The 24,602-nt window shown below is 35.5% G+C and overlaps 3 protein-coding genes across 7 annotated transcripts; 1 reads left to right on the top strand and 2 right to left on the bottom strand.

The window, feature by feature from the left end:
- Positions 1 to 965: 965 nt before the first annotated feature.
- ccdc181 (coiled-coil domain containing 181) lies at positions 966 to 6,234 on the bottom strand. Of its 3 annotated transcripts, XM_067394668.1 has the most exons (6): positions 5,577 to 6,234; positions 4,770 to 4,889; positions 3,527 to 4,456; positions 2,888 to 3,061; positions 1,917 to 2,074; positions 966 to 1,813 (listed from the first exon to the last, which is right to left on the bottom strand). In XM_067394668.1, the coding sequence occupies exons 2-6, from the start codon at positions 4,869 to 4,871 to the stop codon at positions 1,642 to 1,644; spliced, it is 1,536 nt and encodes a 511-aa protein (XP_067250769.1). In that variant the 5' UTR covers positions 4,872 to 4,889; positions 5,577 to 6,234; the 3' UTR covers positions 966 to 1,641. The 3 variants fall into 3 exon arrangements, with proteins under 3 accessions (XP_067250769.1, XP_067250767.1, XP_067250770.1); XM_067394666.1 differs by lacking the exon at positions 5,577 to 6,234 and having other exon boundaries at positions 4,770 to 5,038; XM_067394669.1 differs by lacking the exon at positions 5,577 to 6,234 and having other exon boundaries at positions 2,888 to 3,034; positions 4,770 to 5,038.
- Positions 6,235 to 6,337: 103 nt separating this feature from the next.
- cpox (coproporphyrinogen oxidase) lies at positions 6,338 to 14,316 on the top strand. 2 transcript variants are annotated; one of them, XR_010895956.1, is made up of 7 exons: positions 6,338 to 7,071; positions 9,355 to 9,498; positions 9,675 to 9,785; positions 9,887 to 10,028; positions 10,365 to 10,579; positions 12,966 to 13,070; positions 13,541 to 14,316. XR_010895956.1 is itself a non-coding variant. In XM_067394671.1 (7 exons), exons 1-7 carry the CDS (start codon positions 6,531 to 6,533, stop codon positions 13,623 to 13,625), a joined length of 1,347 nt encoding a protein of 448 aa, XP_067250772.1. In that variant the 5' UTR covers positions 6,344 to 6,530; the 3' UTR covers positions 13,626 to 14,301. The 2 variants fall into 2 exon arrangements, 1 of the variants encoding a protein (XP_067250772.1); XM_067394671.1 differs by having other exon boundaries at positions 6,344 to 7,071; positions 10,365 to 10,583; positions 13,541 to 14,301.
- A 1,713-nt stretch (positions 14,317 to 16,029) lies between these two features.
- prrg1 (proline rich Gla (G-carboxyglutamic acid) 1) lies at positions 16,030 to 22,981 on the bottom strand. Of its 2 annotated transcripts, none has more exons than XM_067393614.1 (4): positions 22,917 to 22,981; positions 22,321 to 22,364; positions 21,728 to 21,888; positions 16,030 to 19,959 (listed from the first exon to the last, which is right to left on the bottom strand). In XM_067393614.1, the coding sequence occupies exons 2-4, from the start codon at positions 22,328 to 22,330 to the stop codon at positions 19,486 to 19,488; spliced, it is 645 nt and encodes a 214-aa protein (XP_067249715.1). In that variant the 5' UTR covers positions 22,331 to 22,364; positions 22,917 to 22,981; the 3' UTR covers positions 16,030 to 19,485. The 2 variants fall into 2 exon arrangements, with proteins under 2 accessions (XP_067249715.1, XP_067249717.1); XM_067393616.1 differs by lacking the exon at positions 22,917 to 22,981 and adding an exon at positions 22,591 to 22,810.
- Positions 22,982 to 24,602: the final 1,621 nt, after the last annotated feature.

The raw sequence follows: 24,602 nt of genomic DNA, 5'->3' as shown, positions 1-24,602 counted from the left end.
TGCTGGTGATTTTTCTGACAGTTATTTTAGAGGGGTTTTTTACAGCCCTTGTCATTTGTCTCTCATTAATTGCTGTTGATTTCCTCAGCTGACCTGGTTGTTGTCGGTTGCTGAAGCTTGCCAGTGTTATCTATCATTTTCAGGACATTCCAAGTCGATCTCCAGATTTAAATCCCATTATTTCACCAATTTTAGAGGAGACTAAAGGCATAAACTCCCCAAAACAAGCAACCATTGAAAATGGTTGTATTAAAGGGTTAGTTCTCCCAAAAATGAAAATTATGTCATTAATGACTCACCCTCATGTCGTTCCAAAACCGTAAGTCCTCCGTTCATCTTTGGAACAGTTTAAGATATTTTAGATTTAGTCCGAGAGCTTTCTGTCCCTCCAATTAAAGTGTATGTACGGTAGACTGTCCATGTCCAGAAAGGTAATGAAAACATCATAAAAGTAGTCCATGTGACATCAGTGGGTTAGTTAGACGTTTTTGAAGCATTGAAAATACATTTTGGTCCAAAAATAACAAAAACTATGACTTTATTCTAACCCTTTAAAGGCCTGAACAAGCATTTCAAAGTGTGAAACCAAGAGTCTGGTGATGTCTATGGGTCACAGACTTGCTCCTGTGATTGCTTGCAAGGGATTTACAACTAAATATACATTTTACACATTTACATTTGCTTTAAGTTAAACCGTCCCAATACTTGCTCACATTAGGCAGAGGGATGACACACTAAAAGTGCTGTACTTCTTAGTTGGCAAAACATTTTATTGAAACAGTCAATGTCATTCTGTACTACTGCCTCACTTTTAATCATATTTATAGATGTCTTGGCACCACAGCTAACAGAGCAATTTTGTCTTTACTGGTCCAATACTTATGGAGGGCACTGTATATTAGGTCCAGTGACTGGTCACCATTTTATTTTTATTTTTTATAAACATAAACATTGTTTTTTATATTTTACAATTTAAACACATTTTTGCCTTCACTAGCTTTTTAATGATCCTGCAGTTACCAAATATATTTTACAAGTACAAAAAATCCATATGATCCTTCAGTTAATATGAGGTCATCAAAGCTGCATGCATAATAATTATAAAAGAAATGTAGTTTAGAATGAAATACAACATTTTACTTTGCAGTGAATTTCATGCCAACTACCCAATATAGATCACTGAAGCTCTGGGTCTGAGCTGCTGCATTTCTATGCTATTCTGCAGCAGACACGTGGCAAATTTACAGGATAGCCAGCTAAACAAAAAATGACAATATCTGATGATTCAGCATTTTCACAAAACTCCATTAAATCACTTTGGTGTAGCAATTATTTTAAGTGCCTAAAGCTGTTGGATCACGGACATCCACTCGAGCACCTGTTTGATCTCCTTATACTGAAAAAGGATGAATAGAAAATTAATAAAAGAGAGCTCCTGTTTGTGTTCCTAACCACATGATCTTTCATCCACTGTATCAGGGAGATGAGACAACAGATCTTTGAGGAGTTCGACAGAACGGTAACCATAGATACAGATGAATGGGTACCTTTTTAAGCAGTAACCACAGTGATTACTGAATTGGAGGAACTTCACATTCATGTTGTAACAATGCTCAGAGATGTGTATATAGTTCAAGGTAATCAGTAGTGGTATACATAGGGGTCACTGAATCGGAAGGGTTTAATCTCATTGACAGTGCAGACGAGGTCATGCATGCGTCTTGCTCTTCGCTCCTCCAGCACGAGCCTACGTGAGCGCTCTCGTGCTGCCTGCTGTTCTGCTCTTTTCTCTGTACGCTTTCGTCTCAACCATCTATTGTCCAAAAGAACAAGAGAGAAATGCTTGCGCATTAGTTTTAAATACAATTCTGCCTCTGTTTTCAGATTTTAGAAGAACAATATGATGCTGAACTCACTGCCTGAAGGCCTTCTCACTCTCCTCTCGGCTGTGAAGGCAAAAGCCGCTCTCCTTTTCCAGTCTCTTCATCTCTTCTACCTGCTTGTCTTTGAACTGCTGTTCCTGTTTTTTCTGGAGCCAATTTTTAAAGGCCTCCTCTGGGTCACCACAGTCCCTCTGACAGAACAACAAAAACAATCAAAGTGACAATCTGTTTATGGATCAATTTATGGATTTCAATTTATGGATTTCTAAATGGGTCCTTATAATTGATAAAAAATTATAAAATAATAGTCAACAATGCTCAAACACACCAGGGGCAAGAGGATGCTACAAGGTCCACAAAAAATAAAAGGTTACTGTGAAAAGCGCTATAGAAATTTGAACTGAAAATCTACACTGTCAACTATCTGTAGTATAATATTTTTCCATGAAAAAGTAATGGCTGCTGAAACTTCTAGCATCACAGGAATATATTAAATTGTATAATATATATTAAAATGCAGAACAGTTATTTAAAATTGTAATAATATTTCAGAGTATTACTCTTGTACATCATACATAAAAAAAAAAAAAAAAAAAAAATATATATATATATATATATATATATATATATATATATATATATATATATAAAATATATATATATGAAGACTTCAGATGCAAAAGCCTCTAAGTGCCATCTGAAATTCTCTTCTAAAATGCACATTTTTATCAAGCTCGTATGTTTAGGTTCAGTAATTTTACTTTAATGGCAATTAATAGGACATTTTCATTGCCATTAAAGTGAAATAACTGAACATAAACATACGAGCTTGATAAAAATGCTCATTTTAGAAGAGAATTTCAGATGGCACTTAGAGGCTTTTGCATCTGAGGTCTTCATTCATATATATATATATGAATACATTTAATAATATACAGCCTTTATTTGGGGGTCCTTGGCATCAAAAACATTTCTAATTAAATGGCTCTCCCTAGTGGACATACCATGCAGCTCATCCTTTCCATTTCCTGGGCTTTCTGAACTCTCCTCTCCTCCAGCAGCTGCTCTCTTTTCCTCATAAGCCACGAGCGGAAGGCTATCTCATTCTCCTGACGTTTCTGTTCCTCTTCCTCTTTTTTCTTTAACTCATCCTGAAGAAGCAAAGAGGGAGGAGAAGTCTAAAAAAAACGTTAGGCGTATTTGAAATAAGCCGTCAAACAGAAAGTGAAATCAGATTTTACAATACATTAAAGGGATAGTTCAGCCAAAATCAAAAATGAAAATGTGGTCATTGTTTACTCACACTCATGTTGTTTCAAACCTGTATGAGTTTCTTTCTTCTGTTAAACACACAAGAAGATATTTTAAAGAATGTTGGTAAGCAGACAGTTGACGACACCCATTGTCTTCCACAGTATTGTTTTCCTACAATGGAAGTCAAAGGGTGCCATCAACTGTCTGGTTAAACACACTCTTTAAAATATCTTCTTGTGTGTTCAACAGAAGAAAGAAGCTCATACAGGTTTAAAACAACATGAGTGTGAGTAAACAGTGACAAAATTTTCTTTTTTTGGGTGAACTATCCCTTTAAGACAGAAACTGATACTATACTGATATTAAAACCGATAGAAATCACATTACACCTCTTTGGCTTGCCTCTCCCTCCGCTGCTGAAGTTTGGCCAGTAATTCCTTCTGCTGAGGTGACAGGGTGAAGGTGGCATGTGAAGGAGCTCCATTTGCAGACTGGACCCTGCGCTTGGTGCCCTGGATGGATGCTCCCCTTTGGGACGGTCTGGCAGAACTGGGCCTATTTCTGTGCTTCGGTGGAGGTTTGGGGATGTACAAAGACTCAGTGCCAGGGGGAAAAGATGAGGTAGAATTCTGTCTCGGAGAGGACGCAGGACTCTTGCTGAGATGGAGACCAGGCTCACTTTGCCGTGAAGACGCTCGCTGAATGTCACTGTGAGAAACCGGCAATGGAGGAAGCAATCCTTGACTTTCCACCTCCTTTAGACTCACCAGATCAAACTTTCCATCTTTTTCAACCAAAACCCGCCCTTCTTTTGTTCCCTCGTTGTGTTCGTTCTCATGGTCTACTATGTCGCTCACCTCTCTCTGAGAGATCTTCAGTCTCTGCATTTGTCCGGATACCTCTTGATATTCCTCCAAATCCCCGTAGGAGGCGCTGTTGTTACTCTCTTGAGTGTCAAACTCCAGCGCAGGCACCACCAGGTCAACAAGTGTATCTTTAAACTGCAGGCGTCTGCGGCGGCTCTGGTCTGGAGGATCCTGGTCCTGGAGTTGTTTGTTAGCCTCTTGAATCTTATCCAAAATGTATTTCTTCTCTTCATCGAGGTCTTCGTCGCTCTGTAAATGTGGAGAGGTTATAAGGTCGTCCCTGTCGGGATCTAACGCACCTTCTAATGGCTCCATAGGCGTTGGCCACCTTTCATCTGCTTCTTCATCATCCGTTTCCCTGTGTTTGTGCGCATCCTTCTTTCTAGCTTCTTTAGGTTCATCTTCTTCGAGCTCTTTGTCGATCTGAGCTTCAATGTCATCATCATCAGGATCCTTTGTTGAAGAAAATAATGTGTTCAGTTTGAGAAAAACAGATTAATACAAGGAATAAAAGAAGAACGGCGGGTTAAGGAGAGCAAGTTCTCTGAAGAGTGAATCAGATACATAGAGCGTATGTGTTGAATAATGCAACGCCATGAGACATAGTTCTCTGGGTGAGTGAAAGTGTGTATGGATCTGTGTCAGTGGGATGGATTTCACACACACGGGTACAGCGTCTGTGTAATGAAATACCACACACTATTCCAGAGGACTGTCTCCGAGATATGAACCTGTTTCTGCCATCATTGTGCATTCACTCACTCACCTGTTCCTCACTCCTGCTCTCCTCGCTGATAAGCCAGTCCAGGTCTTTCTCAAAGTCATCCTCATACTCATCCGGAGTGTTTTTGACTGCAGAAACACTCATGCTCTCTTCGATTTCTCACTAAGACACGGCAAATGAAACATGGAGCACAATAGAAATCAAATTTTATTGTTTATCAGTTACATAGATGACACACAGAAATAAATGTACACAAAGAAATAAATGTTTGTTGACATGGACATAAAATCCATGCATTATAGGGCTTTGGATTAAAACAGCTTGGAGTCTCATGAATTAGATGTCAGAGAGTTTCAGAAAGAGCAACACAGGTGTGTAGACATGGAATCTGACCCATAATTCTCACTGAAATAAAATTCAATATAAAAATACCCATTTTATTTCAGCTAGTTACCAAAGCAACATTTTCATTCAGTTTTCCTTGATGTACTAAAGTAACTAAAACTAAAATGGAACTAAACAAATAAAAACTATAGGCCTATAGAAATAATTAACAAACAAAAACGAATAAAAATGGCAGTGATACTAAAATATCACTGGTCCAGTGACAGTTCTACATTGTTATTGATTCTTCTTTATTAATTTTTTCCTATTTAAATTTAAAGGGGGCTTTAGGCTATATTTGTAAATGCACTGCAATGCCAAAATAATCTAAATCTGCGTGATAAAAATCAATTTCAATGTGCATTAAGGCTAATAATAATACAACACAATACAAAACCTGCTCAGAACACCGGCTGCTTTTAGAATTTAGTTATTTTCCCGCGCCAGAAAATGTACACAGCTTACCTTAAAAACTTCTGTATGGTGTTGCCTCGCGTTGAGTGCAAAAATAATGAGTGACAACAATTCATTAGCCGCCCTATATATTCTAGAGAGCTGGTCTCCACGCGCACCTGTACATTAGAGAGCAGGTCGCTCTAATCTTCTTCTGGCCTCGGCTTCAAAGTAGCATGTAACAGGTGTTGCCATAGAGACACACAACACGGCCTGTCGTGGGGGCGCGCGCATGCGCAGATTCTTTGTAAATGTAGAAGGTGATCCAGCCAGATTTTATCTGTGATACAGTTGGTGGAAAAATAATCAATGTACAACAAAGGGTAATTTGGTTTGTTTGGCCAAATCTTTATGTATAAGCAAGTTAGTGTCCTTTAATACCTTTACTTATTTCACTTTATGTTTTATTTATTGTCTATTCATATACTTTATATGCTTTGGCAAAAGTCTTGCTGACACACTTTCCTAGATTGCACTTTCTTACAAAAACCTTGTCAACAATATTAGCACAAAGGCAACAATTATTGTACATTTTATATTATTATAATTAATAATATTTTTTAAAGATATTTATAAAATGAAAAGTGTGAATTATAACTCCTTTCGTTTTTGACAAATTTTTTAAAAGACTTCTCATTTTAAGGCAAAGCAAGCAAGTTTATTTACATAGCACATTTTCATACACGGTGATTTTAATCATATCGGAAGTACGTATCGTGTTTTAGAACACGTCTATGGTATATGTAGTCCGTATTGGATCGAATAAAGCACAAATTATATGTGGAAAAACTCAATTTCCCATAACACACCACGACACGCATACAAACATCAAGACACGCCTCCGCGGGCAGAACTGTTGAAGAAGCTACGTGCAAAACTGCATATAGTTACTTCACACCCATTTATGATACTGTTATCAACTGACAGCTCGTGGACAGATACAGTTGTTCTCGCTCAGTAGACAAAATGACTTCTATAGCTTTGTGCACAATGAACAACTCAGCGAGATCAATAGCAAGACTGTGCCAAGCGTCCCGGTCTGCGCATGGTACTGCTGATTTCCACTCTTTTGTATCTCGTTACTCTACCCTCCGTAAATGTGCCTTTCTTCCGGGAGGAAAATGGTCATTCATAAGAGCAGGGACGAGACAGATGTCTCAAGCATCGCCGGGGAGCATCTCACTCGGGCGGTACGGTAAAGGTGTATTTCTGGCTGCTGGAGCAGCAGCTGTCACTGGTGTCCTGGCGGCAGGTGTAAGTCACTTTCAGCGGGCAGAAATGGCAACGAAGATATACAAGGTTGAAGAAGAGGAGGGAGACGTGCGGGAGAGATGCAAGTCGTTCATGTCTCCACCAGTCACTGACATCAAGGTCTTAGAGCAGAGGAAAGACGAGATGTCTACGAGAATGGAGATGCTCATCATGGAGACACAGGCTGCATTCTGTAGAGCCCTTGAGGAGGTGGATGGAGGCACGTTCAAGGTGGACAGATGGAGTAGAAAAGAAGGTTGACTCATTTTTGCTGCCCTACTTCACTAATATTATAAGTGATTCATTTAAAAACATGTTAAGTGTAAAATATATAACATAACTTAACTAGTGGCACACAAGCCTTAGATAAAGTAGAGCAAACATTATGGTCCACACAAGTCCTGATTTATTTTTAGAGTAACAGGTTAGGGTGAATTCAAGGTGATTGGGACACTTTTTGCCATTGAGATGAAGCATCCCAATCAGGCCCGGTTCTAGGATTTCGTGACTGGGGGGGGGGGGGGGGGGGGGGGGGGGGGGTCATTTTGGACTTAATTGGACTGTTTAGAGACTTTTGGTCTAAGATACGAATGGCTTAAAATTACAATTAATTTGATTACTTTATTTTCTAAATATTACATGATTTTTGGTATAATAATGTAAGATGAACACATTCAATGTCTACTGAACAATATTTTCATTTTGGGAAAATGTTATATTCATGTTATATTAATTTACTGTAAGTTCCTTAAAACAAAGCCATTGTTTTCTGTTTTGCAGTAAGAATTTTGGATTTACTCTAAATCTTTAAGAAGGGTAAAATTTAAAAGTGGAGGAAGACAACTTGGTTCATTGAAGAAATTTAAACCATTAGAAGACCTGGTTGCATGATTCTTTCCTTTTTCGTGTTTTATTATATATTGTGGACTATATGTAAACATCTCATAATAATACATTTTTGTTGCAGTGCCAAAAAACAAAACAAAAAAAACAATTTTTGATCTCACTTATTTATTTTTAAAATTATTGATATTTTGCAGATTCTGAAAGGTGTTATCACATCAAATAATAGGCTATTCAACTAATAGTGCAATATGCTGATAGAATATTTTAGAGCTGAACATAACTTAGCAAAACTATTTTATATTTTACTATAATAGTTACATCTATTTTTTTTTTTTTTTTTTTAATTCATTAATTTTCAAGATTTTTCATGACTTGGAAATCACATTTTTAAAATTCCAAGCTACATTTCCAAGTGTTCCATGATCATGTAGCAATGTATTAACGCGTTTAAATATTGACTAGAGTGCATTTATAAAGGAGCTGCATGTCATCTGCTCAAGTGATTGTCAATGGCCGTCTTGAGAAGTGATCAGATAAGGTGTGTCTTGGAAAACTGCTTAGAAAAAGGATGTGGATGAGGACATGAAAGCTTTTTACAAGTTGAAATCTTGTAATTATGGCAATTCTAGCATGGTGTGAGTGAGCACCTGAAGTGCTGAGCATGTCTGTGAGGGAGAGCTGTAAAAGGATGCGCGCCAGAAAAATTTGCGTATAAACTAATTTAGTGTTTATATATTTTTTACATTTTGTGTGCTATCACAAAAAAATTAGTATCCTGGGGATGTTGGAGGGGAACAAGAGAAATCTGGGGGGCATTGCCCCTCCTAGCCCCCCCCTAGACCCGGCCCTGATCCCAATTAACGTGAATTCACCCTGTATGGAAGCCCTTTTCTAGATAAGAACATAAGAAAAAAGCATATTTTGGTAAACCATATTTATGACATAATTATGGTATAAAAAGTCGAAATTATGAAATACAAAAAATAGACAATTTTGGTCATAATTATATAAAGCACACACTTTTGTCACAATAATAACTAAATAATAATTATTACTTTATTGTTTGATATGTATTATTTACTTTATTTAATATTTTATTCTTTAATTATTATTACTTTATCTTGTAATTTTGACTTTTAATCATAATATAATCATAAATTTCTTTTTGTCAGAACTTGTTATAGTTTTTCTCAATTTTGTTTCTCAATTTTTGCTCTTGAGCTCATAATTTCAGTGATTTATGTCATAAATGTGACTTTTTATCTCATAATTATGACTCATATTTTGTCCCAGATGACGCACTATACATTTATATACTGCAAAGTGTACTCTTCTGTCTAGTGTATGAATTTTATAATTGGTTTATGTATCGGGTTTACCAATAAATGGCAAAATCTCATTCCAAATTTAATTTTGGAAAATGGAAACATTCCATTTTGTTGTAATTGACTGATTTGAATTATTATTTAGTTATTATCGGGCTAAAATGTGTGCTTTATAATTATATATTATTATAATCTGCTATAAAATAAATAATTGCTCCATAGATCTGTGATTCTTAACCAGGGGGTGAAAAGATTCAGATTTTGCTTTAAACCTATAAAACTGAAACATTAATAAATTAATTATTAGCTAGAAGCTTCATGCTGGTGTTACACTGTATCATATCATGTTTTTCTTATGTCTGCTAAAGGTGGAGGGGGTATCAGCTGTGTGATGCAAGATGGGAAGGTTTTTGAGAAAGCGGGTGTGAATGTGTCCGTGGTGTTTGGAAATCTGACTGAAGAGGCCGCCAAGCAAATGCGCAGCCGTGGAAAAGTTCTGAAAGGGAAAGATGGTGAGATACTGACTTCCCTTTTCGAGGTGAATGCAGAGCATGACTGAAACCAGTTCCTTAAATCTTCAGTTCTACTTCGTTTTACAGTTTGAGCTCAGTTTGCGAATGAGAGTGATTGAGAAGACGTGATGCATAAGTTATAGTTTTTACCATTTAGCATTATCTCTGTGTTCCAGGGAAGTTGCCGTTCTGTGCCATGGGTGTGAGTTCAGTCATACACCCCAAAAACCCTCACATTCCCACAGTGCACTTCAACTACAGATACTTTGAGATTGAGGAAGCAGATGGTGAGTGTTTTGCTAAGTCATTTGAGGCTGTGTGAAGAGAGATGTTGTTATCAATGCCCACCACCCATCTCGTTCTCTCTTCATCTCCCTTCTTCTGATAGGCACAAAGCAGTGGTGGTTTGGTGGAGGAACGGATCTCACTCCTGTTTACATTGATTTGGAAGATGCCGCCCATTTCCACAAGACTCTGAAGAAAGCATGTGACAAGCACCATCCTAAATATTACCCAGACTTCAAAAAGTGGTAGGAATCTCATTAGTGTTGTGTGTGTGTGAATGGGGTGTGTTACAGCTGTTATGGGTGTGTGTGGGTTTGTGTTGTATGAGTGTTATATCTTCTGGGTGGATTTTAACTGTTCAGCAAAGATAAGATTTCCCATTATTTGCAGCTTCCAATGTATTGTGTGAGTCAACACTTGTGTTGTAATGTCCTTTTTTCTTTTTTCTTTTCTTTTTTTTTTGTTGCTGGAAGTTTATCATGAATGAGTTAATTTTTGTATTTTCATTTTTTATTTGTAATTAAATAGACTTGCTTCCTAAATATTAGGCTAGCATCAGTAGTTTTTTTTTTTTTCTCAAGGTGTGACAACTACTTCTACATCCGTCACCGAGGGGAGACAAGAGGCATTGGTGGGATATTTTTTGATGATTTGGATTCCCCCAATCAGGAGGAGGTGTTTAATTTTGTGAAAAGCTGTGCCAAAACTGTGGTGCCCTGTTACCTGCCCATTGTGTACAAGCATCTAAATGACTCTTTCACCCCTGAGGAGAAGGACTGGCAACAAGTCAGGAGAGGCAGGTTAGTTAAAGAGTCCATTCTGATGTGGAATTCATTTCATTTTATATATATATATATATATTATATATTTATATATATATATATATATATATATATATATATATATATATATATATATATATATATATATAATATATATATATATATATATATACACATACAGTACAGTCCAAAAGTTTGGAACCACTAAGATTTTTAATGTTTTTAAAAGAAGTTTCGTCTGCTCACCAAGGCTACATTTATTTAATTAAAAATACAGTAAAAACAGTAATATTGTGAAATATTATTACAATTTAAAATAACTGTTTTCTATTTCACAAAGTAATTTATTCCTGTGATGCAAAGCTGAATTTTCAGCATCATTACTCCAGTCTTCAGTGTCACATGATCCTTCAGAAATCATTCTAATATGCTGATCTGCTGCTCAAGAAACATTTAATGTGTACAATTGTACAAAATATTTGTGTACAATATTTTTTTCAGGATTATTTGATGAATAGAAAGTTCAAAAGAACAGTGTTTATCTGAAATCTAATCTTTTGTAACATTATAAATGTCTTTACTGTCACTTTTGATTGATTTAATGCATCCTTGCTGAATAAAAGTATTAATTTCTTTAATTTCTTTTCAAAAAAATAAAAATAAAAATTCTTACTGACCCTAAACTTTTGAACGGTAGTGTATAATGCTACAGAAGTTTTGTATTTCAGATAAATGCTGTTCTTTTGAACTTTCTATTCATCAAGGAATCCTGAAAAAAAAAGTACACAACTGTTTTCAACATTGAAAATAATCATAAATGTTTCTTGAGCAGCAAATCAGCATATTAGAATGATTTCTGAAGGATCATGTGACACTGAAGACTGGAGTAATGATGCTGAAAATTCAGCTTTGCATCACAGGAATAAATTACTTTGTCAAATATATTTAAATAGTACACAGTTATTTTAAACTGTAATAATATTTCACAATATTACTGTTTTTACTGTATTTTTAATTAAATAAATGTAGCCTTGATGAGCAGACGAAACTTCTTTTAAAAACATTAAAAATCTTAGTGGTTCCAAACTTTTGGACTGTACTGTATATAAAAAAAAATGAAATGAATTCCTATATTATTCAGTGCCCAGCATAAATGAGTACACCCCCTTTAAAAAGTAACATTTTAAACAATATCTCAATGAACACAAAAACATTTTCCAAAACGTTGACAATACTAAGTTCAATATAACATCTGTTTAACTTATAACATGAAAGTAAGGTTTATCAGCATGCCTGGGCCCTGGCAAACTCTAGGTGGGTTTTTTTGTGCCTGGGCTTTTGGAGAGGCTTCTTTCGTGGACGACACCCATGCATGTCATTCCTCTGCAGTGTACGCCGTATTGTGTCACGGGAAATAGTCACCCCAGTTTGGCTTTCTACTTCTTTAGATAACTGCAGTGAACTTACATGCATGGACGTCTCCTTGAGATGGTTGCAGTTCCATCTTTTTTACATTTTTGTACCACTTTTGCTAAAGTATTCTAACTGATAAGTAAAGCTTTGCTGATCTTCTTGTAGCCTTCATCTTTCTGGTGTAAAGAAATTATTTTTATTCTCAGGTCTTATATTTCTCTTCCATGTAGTGCCATTGCTGACAGCATGAAATAGAACGGGGTTTTAACACCCTTTTATAGTCAACTGTCTGCTGGACACCTGTGTAATGAATAATTAGACTCACCTGTGCTTGAATTCTTGTTAAATTACACATTTGTAGTCAAAAATTTTGCTTTGCTCCAGAGACTTTCAGTGGGGTTCTACTTATTTTTGCATCACCCTAATCTGAGTAAAACTGAAAAATGTGTAATCTGTGTAAGTTATATAATTAACCTTACTTTTAAACAAATGTTATATCAAACTTATTCTTGTCAACATTTTAGAAATTGTTTTTGTGTTCATTGAGATATTGTTTAAAATGTTACTTTTCAAAGGGGGTGTACTCATTTACGTTGAGCTGAGCACTGTGTGTGTGTGTGTGTGTGTGTGTGTGTGTGTGTGTGTGTGTGTGTGTGTGTGTGTGTGTGTGTGTGTGTATGTGTATATATATATATATATATATATATATATATATATATATATATATATATTATTGATTTAAAATATAATACTGAAGAACCATTATATAAACCGCAACATACTATATTAAAATGGAAGTTATTTTGACTTTTTATTCCGATTCAGCCAATTCAGTTGCTCTTATCAATATTAATAATATATATAGAATAATATTATACAATTAATAATAAAGATATTAATAATATTTGATAATCATTATTGTAAATATTTTTTCAAATGTAGATATAAATGTTCAGTGGGTAACCAAAATCCCTTTGTTTTTCTTAGATATGTGGAATTTAATTTAGTGTATGACAGAGGGGTGAAATTTGGCCTGGCCACACCTGGGTCACGCATCGAGAGCATCCTGATGTCCCTACCGCTTACTGCAAGGTATGAGAGAACTGTGTCGATCACATCATCTAATGCCTTTTACTATGGATGGTCCTCTTTTTTTTCGATCATTTTTTAACTTTGTTTACTTACACAATCTAAATTTAATTTAAAGTTATATAATACATTTTTCAATTTATTTTTCCCTGTGGTCAACTTATAATAAGTTTTTCACACCAAAACGGATATAATTTATTTTTTTACACAAGCATTATTCACTTTACTCACTGACCCTGTGAATTAAACTGAATTTTGCTACTGTGCCTTCAAGAAAAGCCCACTTTGCTGTAAAACGAGCTGTTATGATAACCTCAAATCATAAATTAAATTTGTATTCCTCATGATATGACCCTTTTAAAAACTCAAAGAAAAGTTTCAAAGTAGCACTTCTTTCTTTAGTGTCTCAATTAATGTCTACTATATATATTGTTTGATATTAAAAACTGGCTAACATAAATGTTTAATTTCAGGTGGGAGTACATGCATGAGCCCACAAAAGGCACAAAGGAAGCAGAGATGCTGGAGGTCTTACGGAACCCTAAAGAATGGCTCTGATTGAGAGGAAGCTCATCAATATTGGGTGGGAAATGTGAAAATGCAGGGTGTGTTTATCTCTGGATACCAAACATATAAGCAAACTCTAGATATTAAGTTAGAACAACAACATTCAGTAAAATAGACTATGGCAGGACACATTCTTACCATTTGACTCATTGACTCTTTGCTGACTAACTACTACAAGGCACGATTACTGGCAAGGCTGTAATGAACTCTCTATAATTGCCATTGGCTGTATGGATTCACTGGAAAGGCAGTGTTTACTCCTGTGACAGTGTTACTTAGTTACAGCTTTGTTTCTGCTTGCACTGCTTTATGACTACTGGTGTATTCGAAAACTTTAATGACCTTGGTATGCTGTTTTTAAATGGACATGTCAGTCACGTATGTCTAAATGGTCATGTTTAACTTGAGCTGATGCAAGCGCCATGCCATTATTGCATTTCTAGCACTGTTCGTTGTCTTTGTCTCACTTCAAGGCCATTTTTGTGTCCTGTCATGCGCTAACAGATCTCTATTCCAGTACTGGCCTTTTTTCTTTCTTTTTTTAGATATTAAAATTACAATAAGGATTATTCTCAGGACATTGTAATGTTGATATTCTGTGTATTAAAAAACAATAAAGTGTTTTTATATTTTTGCTTTAAATTTTGGTATGTTTGTCAGTAAAGTCAGTTAAGGTATTCACAAATATAAAATCCATTCATTTCCGACATGGCTGCTAAACTTTTAAGGATAAGAAAATCGTCTGATATGCGTTCAAGTTCAAACATTAATGATAATGCCCAAATGTCTCTAAAGCAACAGAACATTAATTTTGTGTGATGATGTCCATTGTTTGGGCAAGTTGTTTTAGCATGCAGATCTGCTCATAAAGTTAATAAGTTACAACATAGAACGACCTTGGTGTGCTTGTTTGAATGGAGGCAGAGTAATTAACATTAGCCCATTTTAGCCCACTTTTCTTTTATAGGTTTGGCATCAAAATCCAAGCGGCAACTATAGTTGCCGGTGGGCAAATGACTTGTAAGTACATATATTATGAGCAAAATGGGGAATACTGTGGATAGGTTAATAAATCAAGGTTATTGGTCTTTAGTGCTTTTTGCTTTCATAATATCCCACATAACATACACTCCAAAAAATAATGGGTTAAAAATGGACAAACCCAGTGGTTGGGTTAAATGTTTGCCCAGCATGCTGGGTAATTTTATTTAAACTATTGTTTAAAAATGACTATATGGCTGGCTTAAAATGAACCCAAAATAGGCTGGAAATTAAAAATCAGACATGATTACTAAAGGCAACAATAATAATCAAAAGGTGAACATTAACAAGCAATTTAATAAATGTCTATTGTTTAGTTATGATTCATTAAACATTAATAAATGTTAATTTCCAACATACTTTGGGTTCATTTTTAAACAATTGTTGAGTTAAAAACTACCCAGCAGGGTGGGTAAACATTTAACCCAATTGCTGGGTTTTTCCATTTTCAACCCAGCATTTTTTAGAGTGTAACTTCACCCTTTAACTGATATCTATATAAATAAAATAAAATGAATAAATCAGCCAGAAGGAGGAGATGAGAGAGCAATCTCTCCACAGCTCTACTGTCCCACCCCCATGTCCCGTGTAATTTTTATAAATGCAGAACATGTTCACATAGGACACTATTAACATGACTATATGCATGAAACCATTCAGAAAAAATGGGCACAAAGGGGTTAATGGGTAGACTGAATTTTAAAGGAGGAACATTAGATCTGAAGCCTAACTCATCTGGGTTTGTTAAACTTAAATAATAGGGAATACTAAAAAACAAAGACTTTATACATTTTACATAAAGTAGATATTTATAATATGCTCATAATGTTATATTAGACTTCTAGTCTGACAACAAAAATTAACATTGCAAATTATTTTTTATTATATATTTTTTTAATTATTTAAGTCTCACATTCAACCAAGACTGCATTTATTTGCTAAAAAAAATACAGTAAAAATAGTAATATTGTGAAATATCATTACAATTTAAAATAACCCTTTTGTATTTTAATATATTTTAAAATACAATTTATTCCTGTGATGGCAAAGCTGAATTTTCAGCATTACATTTTTAATTTTTATGACAGTTTTCAGTGTCACACGATCCTTCAGAAGTCATTCTATTATGCTGATTTGGTTCTCAAGAAATTCCATGATACGTTTTTTTCAGGATTCTTTAACAGAAAATTCAAAAGAACAGAATTTATTTGAATTAAAAATCTTTTGTAACCATGTAAAAGTCTTTACTGTCACTTTAGATGAGTTTAACCTTGCTGAATAAAACAATTTTGTTGAACTGATTTATTTGAACAGTTTATGGAGCAGTGGAAGAACAAAGTCAGAGAACTGAGGGCCAAAAAACTTTTATTAAAAATAAAAAGTCAAGCTCAATCATTACAAAAAATTACATTTTTGTTCTTAACACATTTATATATACATTTTTAATCTATCTCTGAGTAAGGCTTAAGCAATAAACACCACCACAGTCACTCTTAACTACCACAGAAATATCAGCCTGCAAATATACAGCAACATCTGTCAAAATCAATGAAACTTGCAACATCAGACTGTATTTCAAGTGACGGCAGTCTTATTTCACAATATCGTTGAAAACACAAACATTTTAGGCAAAGTGAGACTGTTTTGATTTTCACAAAGCTTTCTGGAGTTAGTGCTGGTGATGTATTTTATTGCATATTTATGTCAGCTGAGCATGTCGATGAACTGAGAATATAAGCTGTACAAATCCAAGAGGATAAACCAAACAGCCTTGCCATATTTTTTTTTGTCATTTATCACATCGTTTCCATTAATTAATATATTCCTTTACACATCAAATAATATTCCTTTACAAAGAGCAATTGGTGCCCTGAAAAAAGTGCATTCACTCATAGTTACTGAATAAATACAAATGCATGACTGTTTTCCATTATGTTCCTTTTCCCCCCTCACACCCATAAACACACACTTTCCTGATATTTAATACTGAATGTTTCCTTGAGTTTTTTCTCATTTCAGGGGAAGGCTTGTTCCCATAATTTGATCCTAATCTGAAATTCTCTTGGTTTTTGTTTAGTTTAGCTGGGGCCTGAGGTGAAAACCAGAGTATGAAACCAAGAAGAAAACGGTATGAGGTAAAAGGTGTCCGCTTGCTGTTAAACACTCAGACAAGCCCAAGCTGAAAGCTAGTGTCAAATATCCAAAATCGTTTAACAGTCAAAGTTTTCAAGAGGAAAAAAAATAAAAAATAAAATCACTTTACTTGAAGCCTTTATATAACACATTATTAATAAAAAGTATTTTAACGCATTACGCCATGTAAAGCACCTTATGGTCTCATAAATAAGTGCAATAACAGTTATATAATACATTATTATCTATTCAGTGTTACACATTTTAAAAAATATAATGCATTAAGACAAGACAAACGCCTTTATAATGTATTATACATAAAGGCTACAAGTGAAGTGTTACCAAAAAATCATTTGTCATGGGGGGAAAAAAAGGAGTTATGCTTTGAAGTGGACCCTCTTTATAGTGGTAAACAGCTGCTAGTGCTCACGTGGTTAATACAAACGTACCACGATTCAGACCCAAAACTATAGTGTGAAAGCTAAATCAAATGCGAAATCAACCTTCAACAAGTAAAAAAAAAGTAGCTTAGTCAATAACTGTTATTTTTAACATTCTCTAAGAGGTTAGAGAAACAAAACACAAGTTATATACTCTAAAACAAATCTAAAAGAAAGTCTGCACAGCTCACAACAAACAAAAAGCATGCTTCTTGTTCCTTAATCACCTCCACGGTTGACAATTTATCTTGCTTGTCCTAGTATTCCCAGCTTGGGATGCTTAATATGCCTGCTTAATCCTTGGCCACAATAAGAATTAATTTCACAAGGCTGTGACCATGTAAACGGCTCCAAAAACATGGAGAGAAAAGAGAGCACTGTTGCATAGACACTTAGTCTACCATGTCTTGCCATGGAACTCAATGTGGCTTAACCGAAGAGACAAAACTCAAACCACACTTGTACAATAGCTCAGTATCATATTTTCCTACAGCAGACCAAAACTTCACACACGCTGATTTGGGGTCAGTTCTTCGTACCTCGCTTAATACATCTGAGATGCCAGATCTTCTATTTGTGATAACTGAACTCTGGCTAATTTAGTTCTTTAAACATATTTGTGGATTAGATTAAAATATCTGGACTAAATTGTCTGAGATTACTATGCGTTCTTGTGTTCCTCGAAAAGGGCAGATTTATCGATACTCGGAACCTTAATTTTCCTTTGAAGCAGATTTGTAACGGGACAGCATTCATTAAAGTTTCTTAAGGGTTAAGATCAAGTTATCTGCATCTCGTGCGCTGCATCAAGCCACTCCCTTAATAGCTGTCGCGGTTCAAATTAATGCGCGCATGGCATAGATACATGTAGCCTACATCATGTGTATAAGACCCCAATAAAATTATATGGTAATTATTCCCTCACGAATAACTCTCTCAATGAGTAAAACTGGCTGTGTCTATATTATGGTAGACTGCACAACATTATAATATTATTTGCAAATTTATTTTTCACATAAGGGTACTCTTGTAAGAAAGTAGCAGTGGCTAGGACAGACTTTAAGCATCACCTCCACTTAGATGCAATCTAATCCTGTTTACATGAAATATGCCTGCTCATGAGCAAGCTTATGGACCCGTTGCTATGACAGCAAGTCCAGGATGAGCGTCAAAGAACTAAAACGATCCCAGATCATGCAAAATCATCATAAATCAAATCCAGCTAACGGAGTTACGAAGAACAGACCCCTGGTGTCGACTTAGGCTTATTCAGAAACCATGATGCTACATAAAATCAGGATTGCATTTGTAAAATTATGCTTGGAACAATGTTGCTGATAACATTGACCAAACCTTGTTAATTGGTTATCAATTCAGCTGAAAAGTTTCCAACATGTTAACTAAATCTAACACACAGTGTTTAACACCTCAACTAGAGAAAAACAAAATCAGCCTAATATGTTTCACGGATTCTCTGAGTCCAGTGCATAGAGGTGACTATGCAGTTAGAAAGGTTACAGAGATAACCATCTCAGCTTAGGCTATCTCTGAAGGTTACAATGAACCTTAAAGTTTAGCATGTCAGTAAACATTAAAATATACCACTTCCTGAAAATATTGTGCAATTTTTTTTCTCCACACTGAATCTGATGATTTAGTATCATTGTTCTAAATGGTCCAATAAGAGGCCACAACTGGGAAAAAAAATGTTTAGCTCATTTCTTAGTAAGTCCTATGAAATTCAGAACATCTAACTAAGAAGAATGTGAGCGAGTTGTTCATGTTACAGTACTTCATTGTCATTGGATTTGGACTTGGGTCAGGATTCAAGCTGTCATGAGTTCTGCGATCGTCTCTGAAATCTGAAATCCAATGTTTAACAATGTGCAAGTTACAGTATTGGAATAAAATTGCATTTGTTGTTTTCTCTTCATACTATACTCTTAAAAATAAAGGTTCCAAAAGGGGATTTTCACACCAATGCCAAAAAAACCTTTCAGCAAACAGTTCTTAAAAGAACCATTTTTTCTTAGTGTGAAGAACATGGTTCTTTATGGAACCATTAATGCCTTTATATTTAAGAGTGCAAGTAAAGCGGTTTAGCTGTTTTGTTAGTGCTGGAACTGAAAATAAAGCCTGTCGGAGAAGTAGTTGTAAAAAAGTATAGCATTAAGGGTTTACAGTATGGGTGGAGGCCTCAAAATGCATCTCTACGTGAGGCTTGCCTGGAAGATCCCTCACTTTCCCTGGGAGATGGCAACCGTGCTACCGTGGTTACTGATGATGTCTTCATATTGTGGTGGAGGCTCTGCTTCAATCTGTATATCTGTATGGCCCACAGCTTCCTCATATGAAGGGGGTGGGTCACCCCGACTGCCCCGCCCAGGAGTGAGGTCTGCGCCGGGGTAGGCGGGGCTACTGTGGCCACTGATCTCCGAGTGAGGACTGATGTCAGGATGGTAGTCCCGACCCCACTGGTCCATTGACACCACCGATAGGGTTGTGTCTCTTTGTGGACGCCCAATGGCAGGGCTTTGCTGGGATCTTTTGCGTGAGTGGCATCTCCAAACCGTGATGGAAACCGCAGCAATGAGCAGCAAAACCAGTAGCAACGGTAAGATCAGGTACAGGGAATGAACGCCACCAGCGATGGACTCCAGTCCGCCAGGCCTGGGGCTGCTCTCACGCTGGTACTCCTCCCAGAACCGCCTCTGTGAGGGTCACAACGGGAAAGAGAAACAGTGACGTAAGGACACTGTCTGCGTAAATGTAAATAAGCAAAAGTCATTTGTTTGTATTCCAAACAAAAAACCCCACACAATGTCATTATGACTAATAACCAAGACCATGCACAACAAAAAGCAATGACTGTTCACCATACAAAACTGAGCTGAATTTGAATTATACATTAATTGCTGAATTTGAATCGAGACAGCAAACATGATGTTATCACAGTAGGCGTTTTCAGGAACAGACTGAAGACTTTATCCAAGGAATAAACTTTAATAATCTTACTCACGAACCAGGAAACAGACAAGGAAAACCGCCTCTTAACATAACGGTGATCAGACAGATAATGAAAGTCAACTCAAAATACAAACTGAAAGTCCAAAACTAAACTGAAACATGACAGAATTGATTGCATCTGAAATTTGAATGTAAAGAAGTACAACTAAATTGTATTGAAAATACTACTAGTAAATCTTGGCTTATTTAACAGTTTTGAAGGAAAGCCCTGAAGTTTGAGGGACAGATGAACAGTTAGGACGATAGACAGAAGTTATACCTAAAGATATTTGTATTCAGTTTATCCATTTAAATGAACTTTTGTGGACCAAACGCTTCATTTTCCAGAATAAATCACCTGTGCTGAATTTCTTTCAATTACAATACAGTAAATTCTTCTCTTGTTATTCCAATTCCAATTTTAATTCAAATTCCTGTGGGGTGTGTCCAATTCAATTCAAATTCCAACTCATGATTTCGAATCATCAATCAATCAATCAATCAAACTTTTATTTATATAGCACAATAATTACAACAGCAGTTGGCCATTGTGCTGTACAAGAGAATAAATAAATAAATATAATAATGCAATAATAAAGGGAGTTTTCATCAGAAACACTCATTTGAAATCTTTAAAAATCAATGTTAAAAATCAAATACAGTCATAAGCCTGTCATGAGTTCGAGCCTATTATTAAATTCTAAACTTTGCACAACCCTGGATTAGGGCTGCACAATTAATCTAAATAAAACTGAAACAGAAATATGTGCCATTATCAAATCGCAAAAGCTGTGATTTAATTAAATACAGACATGTGCACTTTTACATGCTTCTTTTACATGAGAATAGTAAATGATCTAGTGTTTTCAGTGTCTCATGATCAGGGTTTCAGTATTGATGCTGCTCCACGCGAACTCTGCCTGTGATGTAAGATTGGATCACTTAATTTTAGATGTACTGTAGTTGTACTGTAAAATTATTATTATTTTTTATTTAATTCTTGATTTTCTTTGTTTCATTTAATATTTTTAGTTTTTATTAATAATCAAAACAATAATTTTATGCATTACATAATATAAAATTATCATCATCATATATTGATTTGATCAATTTTTGGGCCAAATTGTGCATATCTACAAATAAGCACAGCAAACATGCAGCTTTATTTATTTATTTTTGTCAGAAAAAAATCAGAATTACATTTTCCCCTCAAATCATCCAACCTTACCCTTGACTCAAATGCACACATTATGCCATTATTCATCTTATCATTGTTCTGTCATTTTGAATATACAGTGTAAACTCCTGCAAGAACTCAACCCAAACATCCTTACTCTGAATAATGCCTAATTAGCCATCCCGAGAAAATGTGTACCCAGTGAGCCCTTCCTGTCGACAATGCTCATTTCCTGTTCAGAGGAAATGCCACAGAAGTTGTGTTCAAGTTCATGCACAAAACTACCCCAAACTCACCGTTTTCTCATCATTCTCAAACGCCTCCCTGGCTTCTTCATAATTGCAGATTTCCTCTCTGCATTCTCTCTGGATATTCCCTTGTTTCATCTCCTCCAAGAAGAAGTTTGCTCTCGGGAGCCTCCGCAGCACCGAGTGCGCGGCATCTGCTGGCAGGAACACTGGCATAGACACAAACAATAAGCGTACAGCACAGAAACAATGAGGGGGGGCTGCTATGACTGACAAAGTGGTTTCTTTGAAATGCCCGTTCCTCCCGGGCACAGAAAGCCTGTAAAAGAGTAGCCTACTGTTCCTCACCATTGAGAGTGGGAGAAAAATAAAACAGATGCTATATTGTGATCCATAAATATCAGATTAGGCATGGATTAAATATTAGAGGCGCTATGTAAACCGAGACCCCTGTTGATAATCTGTAACTAATACTAATTGGAAATTACTGACAGAAGTCCTTTACGTGACAGCCATCAGATCACTAGGCAGGCTCAGCATACACACCCACTACATATCTTAGCAACGTTAAGAAACACAAAATAGCGTCCTTGAGAATATCACACAGCCTATAACACAAAATAAAGCATAAAAGGACTCACCGGCTCCCATGATTCCTGCAGCTTTTTAAAGAGGGAAACTGGACCTTGATAATGACAGAACAGATAACCAGATTTAATCAACGACCACACATTTATATCACTCGTGTTCATGCATTTTCAGTTTCTCAAAGTCAAAACAACAGGAACATTCAAGATGGATTTTGACATAAAATATTGCAGAGCGTAGTCCTTATGTTAAGTTACAATAAACAGCAAAAATATGTCCAAAAACATAAATCATTCTGTATGTCTCAAGGACTGTTAGCTTACTAGCATGTATAGGACACGTTCAACCATTGGCACACGAAAAAAAACGGATACGTTCTTGACAAGCACAAAACGACTGTTCTTTCACTATTTCGAAACGTAAAACAACCGCCTCGAGACGTTAAAAACATGATAAGCATACAAGATTGTGTGTCGCTAATTCAGTCCGATGACTATCGCCTGAAGCTTGTCGACGCGGTTTTGTACACAAAAACCACACGAATTAATATAACCATCGACGCGTCTGAAACTATGCCTCTTGTATGTAATAATTAGAAAAGTCTGTGACTTTAAATTAGATTAATAAAATATGCAAAAACTGTGTTTACCCGTTCCACCCAAACGTGTACCGCTGAGTCCCAATGTCCTGATTTGACGCATGCGCAGTCAGCAGCCAGAATTAACTGGATAGTAATGAACAGAGCCATGGCTCTCTGGTAATGAACACAAAGCAGCTGACGCGGTTTCTGGGTGTGGGGTGTAATTACAGAACAAGATTCTTTCTTTGTAAATCCCCTTTTTTGTGTGATATATGAGACAGAACTGAGTAATGATTATATCCGCTTACATATAAACAATAGTAATAAATAAAAGGCCTAAATAATCATTACGAATGATTTTCTCTGACGTGTGTATTAATAAACAAGGACTCACTAACTCATTTTGTCTTGTTTTATCTTCAACAATGACATTTTGGGGGGCTATATCGTTTTCTTTTGTTCTCCCTCTGATGATTAGAATCGGTAATCAATAATGCTCCAAGATGCTCCATTTTTTCCTGACTTCCTGAAACACTTTTACATTCTACATAAAGGGCAGATTTTAACCAGTGAATGTGATTAAAACAACTTCAAACCCTTCAAACCCTTTTTTTATATTTTATATATATACCCTTGATAATAAAAAAAATATATAAAAAATAAAAAGACCATCGCCCTGGATAGATGAGAGGAGAAATCGGTGGTCGTGCATGCTTGGAGTAAAAAAAAAGAAGAAAAAGAAAAAGCATTACTCAGACTGTCTATTACATTCTACATGTATTCTTCAAATTCAAGGCAAACCAGTATTTTTGACCTGTTAAACAAATAATCATTAATTTGACAAATAATCAATAATTTTTCATTATTTCCAGATGAAAAGCACATTCATGATGATTTGAAAATGAGAGATTTGATGTTTTATCTTGTAGTGTTACACACGCTTGCGATGAGGAAGAATGTTATTTTCCTTTGTGAGTCTAAGAATGCATTAAGGGTCTCATCTTTTCAAAGCTGTTGATGATGTTGTTTCAGGTGCCTTTTGTTATCAGACTTTTCAGAACAATGTGCAGCGTTTTTTAGGCTGAATGCATTTTGATTATGACGTCATATATTAGCCTATACTATTTTTTTTTTTTTTTTTTATTGAGAGTTTTTGCATTAAAACAATTGGTGTACAAACAATTTTCATTCAAAATAATGAAATAATTTCAATTCACAAATAATTACAAAGACATTGAACTAAACGTGAAGTAAAAAAGACTGAAATAGTAGTATATTATATGGATATGAATACACAAAATTACTTTTGTCATCATTTACAACCAAGTTGTTCCAGACCTGTTCTGCTGAACACAAAAGAAGATATTTTGAAGAATGTCAGTAACCAAACAGTTGCTGGTCCCCATTTGACCACCATAGTATTTTTTATTTATTTTTTTCTCTATACTATGGAAGTCAATGGGAACCATAAACTCTTTGGTTACTGATCTTCTTCCAAATATCTTCTTTTGTGTTCAACAGATCAAAGAAACTCATATCGGTTCGGAACAACATGAGGGTGAATAAATGATGACAGAATTTTCATTTTTGGGTGAACTATCCCTTTAATAGCAGAAAAACTGAAATTACAGAAAAATACAGAATAATAGATTTTTTTCGAAGTATCGACTAACGAATGAGAAATATTGCTGCGAGAAACTGAACTAGCCTATTAAATTAGCAACAATAAATAAGCTAAGCCTACCCTTATTAATA

This window comes from Chanodichthys erythropterus, chromosome 9, assembly GCF_024489055.1.
Source record: "Chanodichthys erythropterus isolate Z2021 chromosome 9, ASM2448905v1, whole genome shotgun sequence".
In the NCBI taxonomy this organism is placed as follows: domain Eukaryota; kingdom Metazoa; phylum Chordata; class Actinopteri; order Cypriniformes; family Xenocyprididae; genus Chanodichthys; species Chanodichthys erythropterus.
Note: the sequence above shows the minus strand (reverse complement) of the source record. Positions and strands in the feature narration are given on the sequence as shown.

Coding starts and splice junctions, on each gene's coding strand:
- ccdc181 (XM_067394668.1), bottom strand. CDS start 4,871: ATGAGTGTTTCTGCAGTCAAAAACACTCCGGATGAGTATGAGGATGAC. Junction 3,062..3,526: donor GGGAGAGGCAAGCCAAAGAG/GTGTAATGTGAT, acceptor CGTTTTTTTTAG/ACTTCTCCTCCCTCTTTGCT. Junction 1,814..1,916: donor AGTGAGAAGGCCTTCAGGCA/GTGAGTTCAGCA, acceptor TTTGGACAATAG/ATGGTTGAGACGAAAGCGTA.
- cpox (XM_067394671.1), top strand. CDS start 6,531: ATGACTTCTATAGCTTTGTGCACAATGAACAACTCAGCGAGATCAATA. Junction 10,584..12,965: donor CAACAAGTCAGGAGAGGCAG/GTTAGTTAAAGA, acceptor TGTTTTTCTTAG/ATATGTGGAATTTAATTTAG. Junction 13,071..13,540: donor TCCCTACCGCTTACTGCAAG/GTATGAGAGAAC, acceptor GTTTAATTTCAG/GTGGGAGTACATGCATGAGC.
- prrg1 (XM_067393614.1), bottom strand. Junction 19,960..21,727: donor TTGAGAATGATGAGAAAACG/GTGAGTTTGGGG, acceptor TGACCCTCACAG/AGGCGGTTCTGGGAGGAGTA.